We start from the raw sequence: 18,267 nt of genomic DNA, 5'->3' as shown, positions 1-18,267 counted from the left end.
GGCTAGCTAGCAGTGCTAGGGGGAGACCCCTCCCTCAGGCCCAGAGAGGGGGAAACCATTGGTGGAGGCCACACAGCAGGGTGGTGGCTAGGCTGGGGCCTCTCAAGATCCAAACAGGGGCTCTGGGGAGGGGCACTGGAAGTGGGGGTTCTGAGGTGGGTCATCTCACTGCCTGGAGGCCTCAGGAGGGTCCACAATTGCTATGGCTCAGAATCTCAGTCAGGAGTCTGAGTAAGGGAGTTCAGGGATTTCCAAATGTTGGGGGAAGGGGGAGCAGTCAAGTAGAGCTCTGCCATATCCCATCCCCTCTTAGACTAAATCACCACCCCACGTTTCATTTATTTATGCTTCAAATAAGATTTACTCTGAACAAAAAGTTCCTTAGCAAAACAAGAAAGAAAACAAAATACTCCACCCTTCCATGAGGGAACTGAGGTCCCAAGAGAGGAAGGCATGAAGGGCTTGGGGGTCCGGCTGAAAGGGAGGCTTCCCCTTCACAAAACCCAGATCCCCAACCTGCAGGATTTTAGCGGGCCCTGGTCCCTGAGCCCTCTCCCCGGGTGGCAGCGCCCCCTGGCGGCCTTCTTAGCTCCTAACACCGAGGTCTCTGCTCACAGGTGGCGTGACCTTGGACGGGAGCCAGAGGTGTGAGGTGAGGGTGGAGATGGTGCAATCATCTAAGCGGGAGGGATGGGCGGGCAAATTCACGAGTCTACCAATAAAATCTCCCATTGGGAACTGAAGAATAGTACTGCCGGCTCTGCCTGTTTGGGGCTGGAAAGGAGGGAGGGAGGAAAGGGGCCCTCGACTGAGGTGGGGAGGAAAAGCGTGCATCACCATTTTAGGTTTCTTCCACCCCATTCCCAGGCCCCTAAGGTCAGTCTAGAACGTGGCACACAGAAACCAGCAAGCTGCACCCCTCCCAACCCCTGCGAGCTGGCCTCCGGAAGAATACACTTTATGAAGTCATAGAAGGTATTTTCTGGGTGCGAGATGCTTCACAATGGCCCTGCAAGCCAACAAGATGAGAGACCGTGGCGCCGAGACAGAAGGTGACTTGGCCAGGCTCACGCGACTAGGAAGTGGAGGGGCCAGAATTCTAATCTAAAACTGGTGGCTGCTCCCCATTCCATTTTCCGAAGAAAGGAAAAAGGCACAAGGGAGCATCCATCCAGCCAGTCATTCACGTGCATTGCACCTCGGTTATTGCAGCGTCGGGTGTCAACAAATGGGTGTCAGCTTGGCCTCGAAATGTGTCCCGCCTGGGTCGAGGAAAGCACCCAGTCAGGCCCAGTGTCAGTACTTCGACTCTACAGCTCCCGTGCGACACGACACGCTCAACCCCCAATCCCAAGTCCTGGTCGACCCCATTGGGTCGGGGTCGCCCTCTGTCGGCAGGAGCCATAGCCCTGAACGTGCAGCTGGGGAGAGGAAAACCCAGGGAACCCGGGCTTTCTGGGGAGCTTCCCCTGGAGGCAGGCTGCGCGGAGTGGCGCCCTCAAGAAAGCAGCGCAGGGATCAAGGGGTGCAGAGCCTTCCCGGAAGGAACCCAGTCGGTGGTGGAGATGCCCGGTGCAGGAGAGAGGAAGATGGGAGGGGTTCCCCCGAAACGCACCGCGTTAGCCCTGGTCTGCACCGCCAGCCTGAGCCTGCCGGCGCGGGGCTTCTCTGGGCTGCCCTGCCTGGCTCGACTCCTGCGAGCCTACGCGCGCCTCCCCCGCGTCCGCCCACCGCGCCGCTTCCCGCGCCGCCTCCACCCCGCAAGCTCCACTCCAAGCTGTCTTCCCGCTGGTCTTGCACTCCGGCCCACCTCCTGGGTAGTCGCCATTTCGGTTTCCTTGCTGGACATCATCAGTTCCATCAGTCTTCAAAAATCACCCCTACTCGGGTGCCTGGGTGGCTCAGTTGGTTAAGCAACTGCCGAAGGTCATGATCCCGGAGTCCTGGAATCGAGTCCCACATCTGGCTCCCTGCTCAGCGGGGAGTCTGCTTCTTCCTCTGACCCTCTCTCCTCTCATGCTCTCTCACTCTCTCTCTCTCTCAAATAAATAAATAAAATAAAATAAAAAAATCACCCCCACTCGCTCTTTCACCCCCAGCACCCTCCATTCCATCAACCTTTGCGCGAACGTGTGTCTGTGCGCGCTATGCAGGCAATCAGGGCAGCGCGCTCCCAACCAAAACACACCGGGTTGGTGACCCCCTGCACTAGTCTTCCTGGGAGCCCCAAATGGGAACCTGAAAGGCGTGGGCCTGGGTAAGATTGGCAGCTTCCACTTTGCCGCAAAAGGAGCCAGAGTTGGGCCCAAGAACAGCAGTTGGGTGGGCTGTGCTTGCGTGCTGAGGCTAGGATCCCTCCCGTCCAGAGCGCCGCTGGGGGGAGGGGCAAGGATGCAGGCTACAGTGTGAATGACTCCCAGCTGTGCACTCTTTCCAGGCTTACCACCCCCACCCCCCGACCTGAGCTGGCACTTGGGCCTCAGACAACCTGCCTCCCACAGTCCCATAGCTGGGGCCCTCCCATTACCACCTTCCCTGTGCTTGACTACTACAATCTGAGGCTCCTCCTCTGGGCTCAGTTAGATCCTGCTTTGGGCAGGAGGCTGCAACAGATCTCAGTGATCAGAGGACACCACCCCCAGAAACAGCTTCCTGCCAGTTAACTGGGGGGAAAATTAAAGTGTTTGATTCAGAGTGACTTTTAAGAAGTCACATGACCTCTCTGAGCCTATTTCATCCGTTTATAAAATAGGGATACTAGTATCAATTCCACAGGGCTTCGAGCAAATCAGGCTTGATGTAGGTGAAGCCAGTTTGTGGGGTGTTGGACAAATGTCTGTCCTTTTTTTCCCTGCCTCCTCCCTGGCCCTGTGCCACAATAAAGCTCCTTGTGTCTCACTCATGAGCACCCGCCTAACTGCTCACCTTGAAGGGAATTAGCTGCATGTTAAAAAGCCAATCTTATGTTCACATTCACAGCCTTTTGCTATAATGACATCTGGATTCCAGAAACTGCCCCTCTACTATTCTGGATCACTTACCACTAAACATGATTGGAACGTGAAGATGATGATGAGGCTGTTGAGGCAGAGAGGCCTAGCTTCTCATCAGCTCTGTGATGTTAGGAAAAGTTGTTTATTCCTAATCTTCAGTTTCTCTGTCTGCAAAATGGGAAAATAATGGTACCTATCTCACTGGATTAAGTGAGAATACACAGAAGTGTATCTAATCTTCAGTTTCTCTGTCTGCAAAATGGGAAAATAATGGTACCTATCTCATTGGATTAAGTGAGAATACACAGAAGTCACTCTGCAATGGATGACACAAAGGAGCGCACTACTTGGTAGCTGCACCTGGATCACAGGCAAACCTGTTCCCCATCTAACAGCTGAGAATACTGAGGCTGGGAAGAAAGGTGTCTCCTCTGTAAAAAGAGGAGAGATGGGGCAGTAGCCCAGTAACTGTAACTGCTTAGATTTCTGGATCACTTCCTACACACCAGGAACTGTGCTAAGCTTTACACTAGGTATCTCATTGAATCCTCACAACACAGGGAAGTGCTAGCTTACCTCATTTTACAAACAAGGAAACCAAGGTAAGGGGAAGTCAAGCAGCTTATCTAAGTCCTCACAGCTAGTAATGGGACCCAGGATTTAACCTTGCACTCCACTGCAGCTCTCTTAAGTCCTATAGCCTTAGGGCCCTGCTCTTTTTTTTTTTTTTTTTTTTTTAAGTAGTTACCACACCCAGCATGGAGCCTAGCACAGGGCTGGATCTCAGGACCCCGAGATCAAGACCTGGGCTGAGATCAAGAGTTGGATGCTTAACCGACCAAGTCACGCAGGTGCCCCAGGCCCCTACAATTGTCTTGCCCATAGAGTAGCAGGACAGGGATCTAAACTCTTAGCAACCTCTACCCATTCCTGTCTCAATGCTGTTTTCACCACCACTTGCTACTTTCCTACAGAAAACCTCAAGCAAGGCTTTAATTCCCTCTCCACAGAGGGCCTCTCTTGTGCCCTGAATCTGCCCATACTCCACCTGCCCCTGAAGCTCTGTGTTCCTTGTGCTACGGATACAGGGAGGAGATCCATGTCTGTGCACGGCCTGCCCCCTGGGACTGCCAGAAGAAGCTACTCTTATCAGGGAAGTCACTGAGCAGCTGAAAGTGCTTCCAGGAAAGACTGTTTGGATCGTGCACCCCATAGGATTCATGGGGTCCTGGAGCTTCCCACCCCACCCCCTGGTATCTGCTGGCTGCCATCCCGGCCTCCATTTGGCTCTGATCTGGACAGGGCTGCCTAGAACTGGCAGCTAGGGGCACCCTCTGAGCTAGATATCCTTTTCTCCTTTCCCAATTTCTCTTCGGGTCATAACTTTTCTGAGTACCAGTTATGCACTAGTCTCCACTTCTCTCTCCAAATGGAAGTTGAGGTAGTGGAGGGGTAGGGGTGTGGGAGATAAAAAAGGTGCAGGCTTCAGACCCCCTAGGAAGTCAAGAGATACACCAACTCAGTGTCGGGGTGGAGATAACTTTCCCTTATCCTTTGGAAATAAAAACATTTCCTACATTCATCCATTCACTTGGGAATCTGTGGCCATATTTAATATACTGTCTACCAGTTCTTCTAAGAAAGCTCACAATGTTTACAAAGCACTATATATCCTTTGTATTTAAAGCAATACAGTGGAAGGCAGAGGTGACAGTTTGTAAAATTAATTAAAGAACTTGCACGTCCTTTAACTATTAATGTCTTCAGAATGAGTTTATTGTCAAAGCCAGAGCCCAAATCCTGGGTCTGCTAGTTCCTAACATGTAACCTTGGGCAAATGCCTTAGTTTCCTCATCTGTAAGATATAGATGGTATTTCCTGCTTCTGAGGGTTGTTGTGAAGATTAAGAAAACAACGTGTAAAACACTTAGCCCACTGCTGGACATCTATTAAGCACAGCTATTTATTACTAAAATGATAAACAGGGGTGCCTGGGTGGCGCAGCCGGCTGGGCATCGGACTCTTGGTTTCAGCTTGGGTTGTGATCTCAGGGTCGTGAGATAGGGCCCCACATCAGGCTCCACACTCAGCACAGAGTCTGCTTGGGATTTTCTCTCCCTCTCTCCCCCTAAAATAAATAAATAAATCTTTAAAAAATATATATTAAAAATAAAATAAATAAAATGACAAACATGTCTCTGCCACTGCCCAGTTCTCTCTGGAACTTGCCTCTAGACAGTGCTTTTATTGTTATTTTAGAAAATCATTATTTCGGGGCGGCTGGGTAGCTCGGTCGGTTAAGCGTCTGCCTTCAGCTCAGGTCAGGATCCTGGGGTCCTGGGATCGAGCCCCGCATCAGGCTCCCTGCTCAGTGGGGAATCTGCTTCTCCCTCTGCCTCTCCCCCCCACTTGTGCTCTCTCTCCCTCTCAAATAAATAAAAAATTTAAAAAAATCAAATTTCATTAAGGTCACACATTTTTTCACCCCCCAACTGTCTTCCGGCTCCATCACTGTATATTGTTGGAGAAAAAAAAAATTGGCTCCCCTGACTTCTGGCAATTTCCAAAAACCAAATTACCACTCAAGGGGCAAAGATTTATCATTAGAGAAGATATGCAGAACAGGCACAGGTCTCTGAAGGAAACTCCCCAAGATGTGTGCCAACACAGATGGAGCAACCAGCCCCCAGCTGACCAAGGGAGACAGCAGCCACATGACGTGTGCTCTGGTGACCTTCCCCAAATAACGTTAGCCACATGCCTTTGTGGTTTGTGGTGTCGGGGGAAACCCACTAACCCAGGGGAAGTCACCTCAGTTGGTCTTATCTCCTGGACCTGCAGCCAGGATTCAAGTCCCATTAACAAGCTGCTTTCTTCCAGCTTGGCCACAGCATCACCCTCCCCACCCCCCCGCCCAGGCACATTCACTCTTAAACCTTCATCCTATCAGCCTCACCTCCCTACTCTGCAGGGCTATGCAAAAAAATTTCGTGGGCAGAGAGCAAAACTCATCTGGGAAGCCCTAACACTACAAGCTGAAAGCTGCCCACACTCTTGGGCAGATTCCCAAGGGCCCGAAGAGGAACACCGATGGTTTCAATACAGAAGTGGGTCTACACCAAGTGCGTTCCACTGAACACATTCAGAAATCACCGGTCAGAAAAAGGAAACTCAGTCATGGCAGTTCACCCAAGGCAGAGCAGAGGTGGCCGCAGATGGAGGGGGTAGGACACAGGAATTCCCTGCACTTAGTATTTTAACCAAATGGAAGGACAATCTGGGGTCTAGAAGAGAAGGTGGCCTACTCATTCTCTATAGCTTCCCTGTCTGGCTGTGCAGGGCTCTCACCGGCCCAACCATGGCAGGACAAAGGAAGCACAGGCAGAACCGTGGAAAATACTGTATTTATGTACATAGGAGGGACAGCTGCAAGCCCCTCACAGAGGACATGCCACCCCAAAGAGAAATCTTAGCAGCAAATTCCTATCTCCCTCAGCACTATCAGCGCAACCCAAGTTGGAAGGCTGGGCTTCCTGTCTCTGGGTACCCATCATACCCTTCCCACCGCAGAATTCCCAGGAAGGCAGGAAAAAGGAACTATTGCCAGAAGTGAGGTCCGGAGGAAGCTGGGGTGCCTAGTCATTCCTAGAGAAGAGGCAGTGACTCTGTCACGAGGGGGGGACCAGGAGTGATGCTGGGACTCTTCTCTGGGTCCTAGGGCCTGTCTGTTGAACGCTGGCAGCAGGTGGGGACCCAGCAGAGAGAACTGGAAAAAAGTCAGTCATGGGTTCATGGGTGTGCGCACACAGGCGTGTGGCAGGACACAGGTTGTGTGTTTTCCTCGTGCTTGATGCCTCCATCTGCTCCTCCTCTCCCTGACAGCAGCCTAATACTTTGTACCTCTGTCTTTCTGTGGCTACAGATCCAGAAACTGAGCGTTTCTCCAAACAGAATAGCTGCAGTTCAGCTACATGGCAAAGGTAACAGCTGTCCCGGGAAGGTAAGACAGATGACTAGAAGAGTGGTTTGCTCCAATCAGATATCCTTGATTTGGTTCTTTTTTAAAATAACAGGCTGGTGACAGGTATGGTGGCTCAAGAATGACATGGTTCCAATTCTGTTATTACCCTGACAGAGGTCCCCTTGCTGACCTCCCAGACAGCAAGGCTTCAGCCGACAGAGGCCATTCTTGCAGTTGTGGTCCTGACTGCTACCTGCCTTCTTGACGGGGCCTCACTATCTCTCCCACACCAACAGAGACTTCACATTTCCAGGGTTCCTCTCAGACCTGGGCTGGACCTCGACTGGAGGGTCTGAGCAGCCCAAGGTGTTGGGGGGTGGGGCCAAGTGCCCAGCCGGGTGTCCAAAGGACCCGATTCTAGACATTGGATTTAGGGGCTGAGTTGAGGGGGATCTCCTTGAGCTCCGTCCGCATGCACAGGTACTCCCCGATGACAGCCATGAGTGCAATGCACACGGCTTGGACCAGCCACCAGGTCAGCGCCGAGGGGAAACGGGAGCTGTAGAACCAGCAGCCCAGGAGGTGAAAGAAATGGACAGTGACAGTGAAATCCAGACACTGCTTCCCTCGCCGGATGAAGTACAGCAAGCCCAGGGCACTGTGGGGAGAGGACAGCAGTGAGTTGTCACTGGGTTGTCCTGACCTTAGATCATTTGGGGAGTAGAGACAATTAGGATAACAGCATAGTGGTCAGAAGCAAGTAAGAGAAGTGTGAAGCAAGGGTTACATTATTAGATGCCTAGAGAGAGCTAGCAGGTAGCTGGGAGGGAATCAGGCTGGGTAGAAGAAAAACAAAAGTACAAGCTTGATGAGAAATAGTAACTGTCACTCAGGGGAATCCCAGGGACTGGTGGGGATTGCAGCACCCTGAAGCGTACATGGGCCATTGAAACTGGGGACAACAAGCTGCTTGCAGCTGGGCAAATCCTCACGCTGGAAGGCTGGCCTGGAATCAAATGATCTTTCCATTTTTCAAGAGAAGCCAAAAATCTGGATATTTTTTTTTAATATATAAAATATCCTGAGTTTCAACTAAGTGGAAAAACGTTTTAAACACCACTTGTGGAATGCCAAACAGAACATATCTAGGAGCCAAATTCAGGTCACAGTCAGCCCACCCATTTTCAATCTCCAGTGTAAGGTCAAGAACAGTAATATGCAAGGTGTTGTTCTAAGTACTTCCCATGAATGAATTCATTTAACCCTTACAACTATGAGATAGGTAATATTATTTGCCTCATTTTACTGATGAGGAAACCAGGGCCTAGATAGATCAACTTGTCGAAAGTCACTAGACTTAGTGGGAAAACTGAGATTCAAAGCCAAGATCTTAATCACTATGCTAAACTGCCTCTCAAGAGGCAGGCAGTGGTCACAAATGGCCTTAAATGTTACCCAGTCAAACCCCTCAGGTGTACCAACGAGGAGCCCAAGGCCTAGACAGGAAAGTAATTTGGCCAATGGCACATGGATCAAGAACAGAACCGACTTCTCCTGACTACCGGTCCAATCCCTTCCTCACCTCGTTCCACAACAGGGAAGTGATCTGAGATGGAAGCTATCCCACAGGCAGCATGCAGAGTGATGTTAAGAGCTTTTCAGCTAAGGCAAAATCGTGATGGAAGGAGCCCTATAATGCAGCCAGTCCCAGAACTGGCCTTTGCCACCCACTTTCATCCACCACTCCCCAGGAACAAGTGCCAGCCTGTCTCATGTCTGGATTTAGGAAGTTAGTTCCAGTGTTGGGACCCCAAAAGCTGGAGAGCAAAACTGGTGATACTCACCAGGTGAGGGCGTTGAGGATGAAGGACATCATGGAGAGCCGGCCTGGTGGGGTGGAAAAGCCCAGGATCTGAGGGGGAATCACAAATGGAAATATGCTGGGAAAGTGACTTGGCTTGGCAGAGCTCTAAGCTCCAGGACCTCCTAAGGAAAAAGCATTCTTCCCAGAGCACAGAAGACCACAGGGCCCTGCGTCTGTATGGCAGCCTATTTCCAACAAGGTGCTTTCACAGACATCCACTATGGTATCTCATTTGACCCCAAACAGCGCCGGGAAAAGACTTACAAAGGAGAAGCAAAAGTTCAGAGACATTAAGTAACTTGCCCAAAGTGATACAGTAAGTAAACAGCAAGAGTACGGACTATTACAGGGTTCGGCAAACTGAGGCCCCACCAATCAGACACCTAGTTTTGTAAATAAGGTCTTATGGAAACCCTACCACACCTATTTGCTTAGTACTATCTCTGGCTACTTTTGCACCACAATGGTGGAGTCGAGTAGTTGTGACCTAAAACCTTTACTATTTTGCCCTTTAAGGAAAGGTCCGCCAACCCCTGGTCTAGAATCCAGGTCTCCAGGTCGTGTGCATGAGATGGCTCTTCAACAAAACCCAGGATTCCCACAGGCCCTTCCCAGGAGGACAGAGGCTCCTAAGAGGCTACTACTGGGCACTCAGTGTGTGTGCAACTTCCACCACTCTAGAGACAATACTACTGAATACCATCTGCCCAGCACTGTCAGTTTACAAAGGCCTCTGACTTTCATAATCTCCTGTAATCCTCACAACAACCTCGCAAAGCTATTGTTATCATTACTGTTATCTCTTTTCAGATAATACCTTGCCCAAGGGCTACACAGAGAATAAGCAGCAGGGGCAAAGATTCCATTCCCAATCTCCTGGCTCCGAAAGCTGGGCTCATTACCATACAACACAGCTGCTTCTCAGATGCAACCATCTCATAGCCCTCCATTACTTGATAAAGCACTTTCATCTTCCTAGGTCCTCTGGGGTCTCTGGGCCTCATAACATTTTGCTAAGAATTATTCTGTCCAGTTTCCAAAAGAGAAAATAGCCTCAGAAAGGTGAAGCAACCATGGCCCAAAGTCCCATGGCTAGTATATCTGGACCTAGATTGGACGCTAAATCTCCCTGAATCCAAAGTACAGGCTCTTTGTATTGCAGTCCACGAGCTCTGCCATTGGTCTCATGATTTTGCAGACAAGAAAACTGAGGTTTAGACGGGACAACATTTGCCCCACATCACACAGGTAGTAAGCGTAATTTTAACTGAGGTCCAATCCCATACTCTAGGCAGTTTCCATAATACCCCCATGAATGCTCTTTTATCCACTCCCCCTCCAATTTGGCACCTGAGAATCTGGGGCCAGGAAAGTGAAGTCACTTTTTCAGAGTGTCAGAGAGGAGATGCATCAGGTTGCCTGGAACACAAGCTTATTCTTTATGATATCCAGATCCTTTCCTTTGTACTAATAATCTGCCTCTGTTGTCAGCGGTTTCATTTTATGGATGGGGAACCTGAGGCTCAGAAAGAAGAGGTCCCTTTCCCAGGGTCACAAAGTGAGATGGTGGTCCAGCCACGTCTAGATCCCGGGGGTGGGGGTCGGACCCACAAACACACCCCGCGAGGCCGAGGCTCCGCCCGCACCGGCCAGGGGACCCTACCTCGGCGTCGAACATCTGGTCCAGCGAGGGGGTGCTGCGCACCAGCCCGTCCACCAGCGCCAGCCACAGGCCCAGCGAGCCGTAATAGACAGTCTGCATGAGGACGATCTGCGACAGGATCAACAACGGGTCCCACACGTAGCTGCGGAACTGGCCCGCCATGCCGGCCCTCGGGGCCCGGCCGCCACCCGGGGCCTGGGTCAGCGCCGCCGCGCCATGGGTCCGGGGCCGCCCTGGCACCTGCGAGGACACACGCCGGGCCTCAGCCAGCCGGCCGTCACCATGGCAACGCCGCCCCGCCCGGGAGGAGGGACTGGGACAGAGGCGGCGAGCCCATTCCGGGAGTGGGGGTGAGGGCGGGGCGGACAGACCCATTGCCAGAGTGAGGAGAAATCCTGCCCATTCCGGCTGCTCAGGCCCGCCCGTCCGCAGGCTCCTTTGGGGTTCACTCACCGGTGATGGACTCGAGGGTCGAAGCGTCCGAGCGCGGCCCAGTCTCACCGGTTGGCCCCCGAAACAGCGCTGACAGACAGGACCATGGAGGAGTAGCCCTACCGGCCTAGAGAGGCAAAGGTCCAGCGACGGCGGAGGCAGCTGCAGCGACGGCGTAGGAAGGAAGCGTTTCCGGGGACGGCGGTGGAGGGGGCGGGGCCGAGAGTGCGCAGGCGTAGTGGGTGCAATCTTTGGCCAAGCCACCTAGACCCGCGTACGGGCCGCCGGGAAGCGAAGTGTGCACATGCGCAAGATGAAGAGTGAAGGCGAACGGAAGTGAGGCACGAGAGCGGTAGAGCTTGCGTGCCCTCTACAGGGGAATCTTGAAGAAAAGCGGGGCAACCTGGAGAGTAGGGAGAGGGGTGGGCAAGAACCAGGGAAAGATGTTTAGGAATTACGGAATCTCTAAATGTAGATTCTGTTTTCTGTCTGCTAGTTAAAGTCTGGGATAACTTTAAGTGAACCAGCCAAGCCCTTTCAAACAGGGCTTTGCCACTGTTCCCGTTTTTACAGATGATTAAGGGTCGGAGAAGGAAAGCAACATACTGCCTCAAATACATAGAGTTAGTGGCAGTCAGGAGTAGAATTCACGTGCCAACATCGCAGCGCTGATTTCGTGCTACTGAGTGCCAGGAGGGTTTGGACACGTACGAATGGGACAATCCCTGCCCTCTGACCCAATCTAATTATTAGGAGGCAAAGTAGTGGGTGCTTTATAACGTGGGTATCCGTTTATATTTATATATACATATATATTTAAAATAGAAAAAGGACAGGTTCTGAAGTCATACCTGGAAGCAGATCTGACCCCGCCTGCCACCGTAACTGTTTTGTCTCCGCCTTCTCCTCTGAGTCCACATAGTGTACACAGTCAGTAAATATTTGCTGAATGAGTCAAAACAGAGAAAGAGTAACAGGAAATTGATGAATCACTTTATTCCTGTCCCAGCCGACACAAACCCCTCAACTTCATTGAGCCTAGATGCCCCTTCTCCAGAATGGAAAAAGGGAAGTAACTGATTCCAGGGAAAGAACGTGGGTTTTAGAGCCAGCTCTACTAGCTGCTCGACTAGCAAGCCACTTCCCTCTTTAAACCCCAGCTTCCCTGATTATGAAATGAGGACTTAGACATGATTAACGTTTGCCAACATTCACTCTACCCTCCACAATTAGTTCCCCATTAAAAAAACTTATCAAAGACACATGTAACTGCCAATCAGAACTTCTGAACAGCATGTGATAATCATATTACCACCTTGAGTTGATACAATTCCAGACAAAGTAAAGAAACATGAGACTTTATCAAGAGTAAGTATGTGGTTTCCCTTATCATTTAGAAATACTGTAAACAGTTCCCTTGAACTCCAGTTTGGAAGTCATTAAGGCCCAAAGATTTCTGAGGTGCTTTCCAGCTTAACCATTCTTTTAGGCGCCTCAATTTGGATCAACAAAAATATATTCAAATCCCTCTGGTCCACTGATTACCCATATGATCTACTGTTTCTGAGAAAACATCTTCTGCTTATCAAATACGTATGTGATCTTGTTTTATCCTCACAATCTGAGAAAGTGGATATTATCCATCTTTTTTAAAAGTGAGGAAACGGGGGCACCTTGGTGGCTCAGTCGTTAAGCGTCTGCCTTTGGCTCAGGTCATGATCTCAGGGTCCTGGGATCGAGTCCCACGTCTGGCTCCCTGCTTGGCAGGAAGCCTGCTTCTCCCTCTCCCACTCCCCCTGCTTGTATTCCTGCTCTCGCTATCTCTCTCTTTGTCAAATAAATAAATAAATAAAATCTTTAAAAAATAAATAAAAGTGAGGAAACGGAGGCTTAGAAAGGGAGTGTGACTCTACATAGGTAAGGCAGCTCATAAGAAACTGAGCAGGAATTTGAACCCAAGACACCACACTCCAAAACCCAAATAACCATTCCCGAAGGGGAAAAAAAAAAAGAGCGAAATAAGTGGTGGAGTAGGGAGAAGCCCAGGAAAAGTGCTTGAGAGGTCTGACTCAGTTCCCGAAAGCAGCTTGGTCTTCCTTCCAGGTGCCAGAACATTTGGCTCCTCCTGAGTCAGGACCCCACTTGAGTCACAGCTGGGCCTTCTCCACCTGTCACCTCCCACAAACAGAAGGCCCTCCCTACCCATTCTCTGGCAACAGAAAACACAGGTAGCCTGAGGCATTAGGGCACTGAATAGCTGGGATCTGATGTCATTCCTGGAGCCTGGAGCTTGCCTCTGGGAAAGCCCCACGGGCCTGCACGACAGCGTGTTGCAGTTTCCTTTTACCTGTAGGATTTCAGCTCTTGAATTCCCATCTTTCCCAGCTTGGGAAATGGGGCACCATCCTCTGTCTTAATTTGGGTAAAACAAGGAAACCAAGAGCTGGGGAAAACCACAGTAACTCCCTTAGCTTACCTCCTTGGCCCATTTTGAGAATCTGACCACAGGAAGCCTGGAGAAGAATGATCACAAAGCCTGAACTAGGGCCCCAGTGACCTGCCATGTGACCTTGGGGCAAGTCCCTTGCCGAGTTTTAGTATGCCAAAGTATAAAATGAAGGAGGAGAATTGGACTCCAACTTCCAAATGCAGTCCCTGGCCTTGTGCCATCTGAATCAGCTGAGGAACATATTATGTTGTCAGATTCCCAGGCCTTGTTGCAAACCAAAGTCTCAATCTCCAGAAGCAGAATGCAGAAATCTGGACATTTAAAGAGCTCCCCAAGTGATTCAGAGGTACAGCCAACATTTGGTAATTACAGAACAAGATGATCTGTAATTGACCTCAAACCAAATCCTCCTTCTAACAGAAAATTGCTCTGTGACCTTGCCATGTCCATGGCTCTCTTTAGGCCTCAGGGTTTTTTTCCATCTGTAATCTGAGGGGGTTGGACTAGAATAGTTGATCTCCAAGGGCCCTTCCCACGCTGCTGGGTTTGTGGTTCCAAACTTATGAATGAAATTTTAAACTTTAGGTCAGAGACTGAATGACAAACAGCCACAGCTGGGACAAACTGTCCTCCGGGTGCAGAGAAGAGGAGTGCCTCTGGTTACTTGGTCACTTACGTCACTTCTACGCTGAACTCCCACTGTGGGTTTATAAGGTCAACTCTTGTTTGAATCACTTTCCAGATCTACGCCTCCCCCCATAAATCCCTTGGGGGATGTCCTCATACAAGTCTGTGGGCTTTGAGCCCTGCTTATATTCGAATCCTAGCCCTACTACTATCTTACTGGGTCATCTTGGGGAAACTACTTCATTTCTGAATCTCCGTTTCCTTCTCTATAAAAATGGCGATGAGACTAGTACCCATGACCTGGGCTGTCCTGAGGATCAAATATGTGCTCACCCTACTACTACCTGATAGGCAGTCAGCATTATGTAAACGTTAGCAATATTAATTATTGTTATTTCTTCCCTTGGAATGCGTGAGTGGTAACACCTGATCTCTCAGATTTATGGGAAAGATCTAAGTGGATGTCAGAGTAAGCCCAGTGCCTGGCACACAGTAGGACCTCAGTAAAGGCAGTACCTTCTTTTCTTAATCCCACCCCACCTGCAGGGTTCTCCAACTCCCTCTCTCCCTTCCTCCTTTGCTAGGCTGCCCGCTCACGTGAAACCTTTCAGGGAATGTTTGATGAAAACACTTCAGGAGAGACACGTGTCTCAGGGACAGATTATGCAACTCTGCGCTCACACTTTTCGGAAACTCCATGTGGGAGGTTGCATTTGGCCGTCAGTCCTCTGCATGGGTTCTGGCCAGTGATTTCCTCGCTCAGAAGAGAAACTGGAGAGAAAGAACTCATCATTGTCTGTTTTCTCCTTCAGACGAAGAACACTTCGTTACCCAGAGTATTTTTTTTTTAGAGAGACAGAGAGAGAGAGAGAGCAGGAGCAGGGGGTGGGGGAGGGGCAGAGGGAGAGAGAGAATCTTAAGCAGGTTTCATACCGAGCGCGGAGCCCGATGCGGGGCTCGATTTCAAGACCCTGAGATCATGACCTGAGCCGATATCAAGAGTAAGACACTTAAGTGACTGAGCCACCCAGAGTATTTAAGGGCTGTGTGTGACTTTGAGGAACATTTGCTGAGTTACCCACTGTATGCCAGACACTTACATGATCTTACTTGATGCTTATTTAATTTCTAAAACAAGCTTGTAAATTGTAGATACAAGTAATAGTCCCACTTAGCAGATAAGGAACCCAAGGCTCAGAGAAAGGACACCATTTCCCCAAGGCCACACTGCCAGTGGGAAGTAGAGCAGGAACTCCACCCCAGGCCAACCTGACTCCACATGCTACCTCTTCCCAGTGCACAGTGGGAAGTGCACTGGACATTACAGTTCACACAGTGCTTTCACCTACACGATCTTTCTATCATCCCAACAGCCCTAGGGAGGTAAATGTGTACATTTCCCCATTTTACAGATGAGGAACCTGAAGCTTGGAGGAGGAAGCTAAATGGTCAGAGCTTTTCTGCAAATCATCTCTCTATGGAGAGCAGATGCTGCCAGGGATCCCAGCAGGTGGCTGGGTCTCCGGGAGTATTATTTCTCTCTCTCTCTCTCTTTTTTTTTGAGATTTTATTTATTCATTTGACAGAGAGAGAGAGAGAGAGAGAGAGAGAGAAACAGAGAGCCCAAGCAGGGGGAGCTGGAGAGGGAGAAGCAGGCTCCTGAGCGGGGAGCCTGATGCTGGGGCTCCATCCCAGGACTCCAGGATCATGACTTGAGCCACAGGCAGACGCTTAACCGACTGAGCCACCCAGGCGCCCTGGTATTGTTTTCTCCTGAATAAAGAACTCTTTTTCCAGAGGTTGGTTACCAGGTCTAAGACACCCCTGGAGGAAGAAAGGTGAGATTTTCTGAAAACAGTTGCTCCACTCCCCAGACTTCCTGGTCCTGCCGTGTACTATATTCTCTGCTCCTCCCTAGAAATCATTCCTTGCTCCGACGTGAAGAATTCAGGGCTTTATTTTAAAAAGAAAATCTATTTTCTTCACCTCCCTTTTCATCAATCAATAAATCAATCATTTGATAAATATTCACTGAGCATTTACTATGTGCCAGGAACTGAATAAAGTAAATAAAAAGAAAAACTCCGACCTCATAGAGTGTATATTCTCACGGAGGAGAGAGACAATAAATAAGTCAACCAGCAATGTAAAACCTACCATCCGGTCATGAGAAGAGCTATGAAGATGAGGGTAAGGGGGTGAGAACAATGTAAGAAGGAGGCTGAGAGGGATTACTTCAGAAATGGCAGTCAACAAAGGCCTCCCTGAAGAGGTGGCATGTGAGCAGAGATGTGATGGAAGTGAAGGATGAAGCCAACTGGTATCTGGAAAGAACATTCCAGAGAGAGGGCACGCAAATGCAAAGCCCCGAGGCAGGAATGAGATTGGCATGTTCTCGGAATTGCAAGGCCAGTGTGGCAAGGACAGGGAGAAGCGGAGGCCATGACCATCCGCCCTTGCCCAAAAATTTCCAGCCTACAGTTCATCATCACCTTACCACACCCTGGGAGCTGTGTGGGGTGGGCAGGTGGGGGAAGGCAGGAGGGATGAGAGGAGGAAAGCAGATTCATCCATTCACTCATCCAACAAATATATTGAGTACTTACTATGTAGCAGGCCCCGTGCAAGAAAACAGACTTAGTCCCTCCCCTTGGGGAGCTTCTACACAACAAAGCCAGAAAACAGAATTGGAATGGTAGAAATATAAGTTGTAGTGAATGCTGGGAAGGAAGCGATGTCAAAGAAGTTGGGCAGGAAGACAATTAGGCCTCAGGGGAGGGTCTCTCTGAGGAAGTGGTAAAAGTACTAGACTGTAAAGATGGGTAGAGTTAGCCTGGGCAAGGATGTGCCAGGGGAAGGAGACAGGGTTTGTCACAGCCCCATCATCATGGGAGGAATCTCATTTGTTGGAGGAGGAAACAGACCCGTGGTGTGGGTGGATTGCCCATGTCCTAAGTCAAATGGCTGAGGAGGGTTCAACTGACATTCTTTACCTCACTGCCCCATTTCTGCTGCACCGACAGCTTTTGCTGTTTGCAAAGAGCAGATTCTGATTTCTGACGCATCTAGAAAAATAGTTGCACTATCTCCACCTTGACCAGATGTTGGATGGAGGCTGGGGGAAAGGAGCTCAGGGGGGCAGGGGAAGTTGGGAGGAACAGGAAAACTCAGCTGGATGTTGGTAAAGTGGGGTTCAAAGCGTCCTGCTTTGCTCCCTGCACTCCAGCCCCAGGGCTGTGGCGTGTGCATCCCATGGTGCTATGCCTCCCACAGGTAAGTGCTCAGATGATGGTCTCTGTCAAGGACGCAGAGGAAATAGGGTGTATGGAAGTAGCTCAGGGCTAGAAACCATCTGGGTTTACATGAAGCTTTGTAACCTGGACAACTCACTTCACCTCTCTGATCTTTATTTCCTCAACTATAAACTGTTTGTAATAATACCAGCCCTGGCTACCCTCTGGGACAGTTTGAGGTATGTAAATTCCTTTGAAGAACTGTCTAGTACTCTGTGAATGGTTGGGATTTTTATTATCTGTGCTTTTCTCTAGCCGTCAGAGTAGGGGACCGCAAGGGAAGCTCAAGTTAAGTATGCAGGAGGTTCTCAGGGACAAATCTCTCAATCTCTTTTCCAGCATCTTCCTCTCTGCTCCTGGGGATGGAACACTTCAAAATGTTTTTGTGGGGATAATGAGATATCACCTCACACCAGTCAGAATGGCTAAAATTAACAAGTCAGGAAACGACAGATGTTGGCAAGGATCCTGAGAAAGGGGAACCCTCCTACACTCTTGGTGGAAATGCAAGCTGGTACAGCCACTCTGGAAAACAGTATGGAGGTTCCTCAGAAAGTTGAAAACAGAGCTACCCTATGACCCAGCAACTGCAACTACTGGGTATTTACCCCAAAGATACAAAGGTAGTGATCCAAAGGGGCACATGCATCCCAGTGTTCATAGCAGCAATGCCCACAATAGCCAAACTATGGAAAGAGCCCAGATGTCCATCGACAGATGAATGGATAAAGAAGATATGGTATTTATATATATGATGGAATATTACACAGCCATCAAAAACTGAAATCTTGCCATTTGCAACAACATGGATGGAACTGGAGGGTATTATGCTAAGCAAAATAAGTCAGTCAGAGAAAGACAATTATCATATGATCTCACTGATATGTGGAATTTAAGAAACAAGGCATAGGATCATAGGGGAAGGGAGAAAAGAATGAAACAAGACAAAACCAGAGAGGAGACAAACCATAAGAGACTCTTAGTC

At 49.7% G+C, this 18,267-nt stretch overlaps 1 protein-coding gene across 2 annotated transcripts; it reads right to left on the bottom strand.

Annotated features, from left to right (window-relative positions):
- Nucleotides 1–4,938: 4,938 nt before the first annotated feature.
- SYS1 (SYS1 golgi trafficking protein) lies at nt 4,939–11,132 on the bottom strand. 2 transcript variants are annotated; one of them, XM_035006406.1, is made up of 4 exons: nt 10,935–11,132; nt 10,482–10,721; nt 8,799–8,866; nt 4,939–5,121 (listed from the first exon to the last, which is right to left on the bottom strand). In XM_035006406.1, exons 2-4 carry the CDS (start codon nt 10,641–10,643, stop codon nt 5,067–5,069), a joined length of 285 nt encoding a protein of 94 aa, XP_034862297.1. In that variant the 5' UTR covers nt 10,644–10,721; nt 10,935–11,132; the 3' UTR covers nt 4,939–5,066. The 2 variants fall into 2 exon arrangements, with proteins under 2 accessions (XP_034862297.1, XP_034862296.1); XM_035006405.1 differs by lacking the exon at nt 4,939–5,121 and adding an exon at nt 6,380–7,612 and having other exon boundaries at nt 10,935–11,126.
- Between the last annotated feature and the right edge of the window lie 7,135 nt (nt 11,133–18,267).

Source organism: Mirounga leonina, unplaced genomic scaffold (genome assembly GCF_011800145.1).
Source record: "Mirounga leonina isolate KUSES-001 unplaced genomic scaffold, KU_Mleo_1.0 Mir_150, whole genome shotgun sequence".
In the NCBI taxonomy this organism is placed as follows: domain Eukaryota; kingdom Metazoa; phylum Chordata; class Mammalia; order Carnivora; family Phocidae; genus Mirounga; species Mirounga leonina.
The sequence above is the reverse complement of the archived record's forward strand: the minus strand, read 5'-3'. Positions and strand labels throughout refer to the sequence as shown.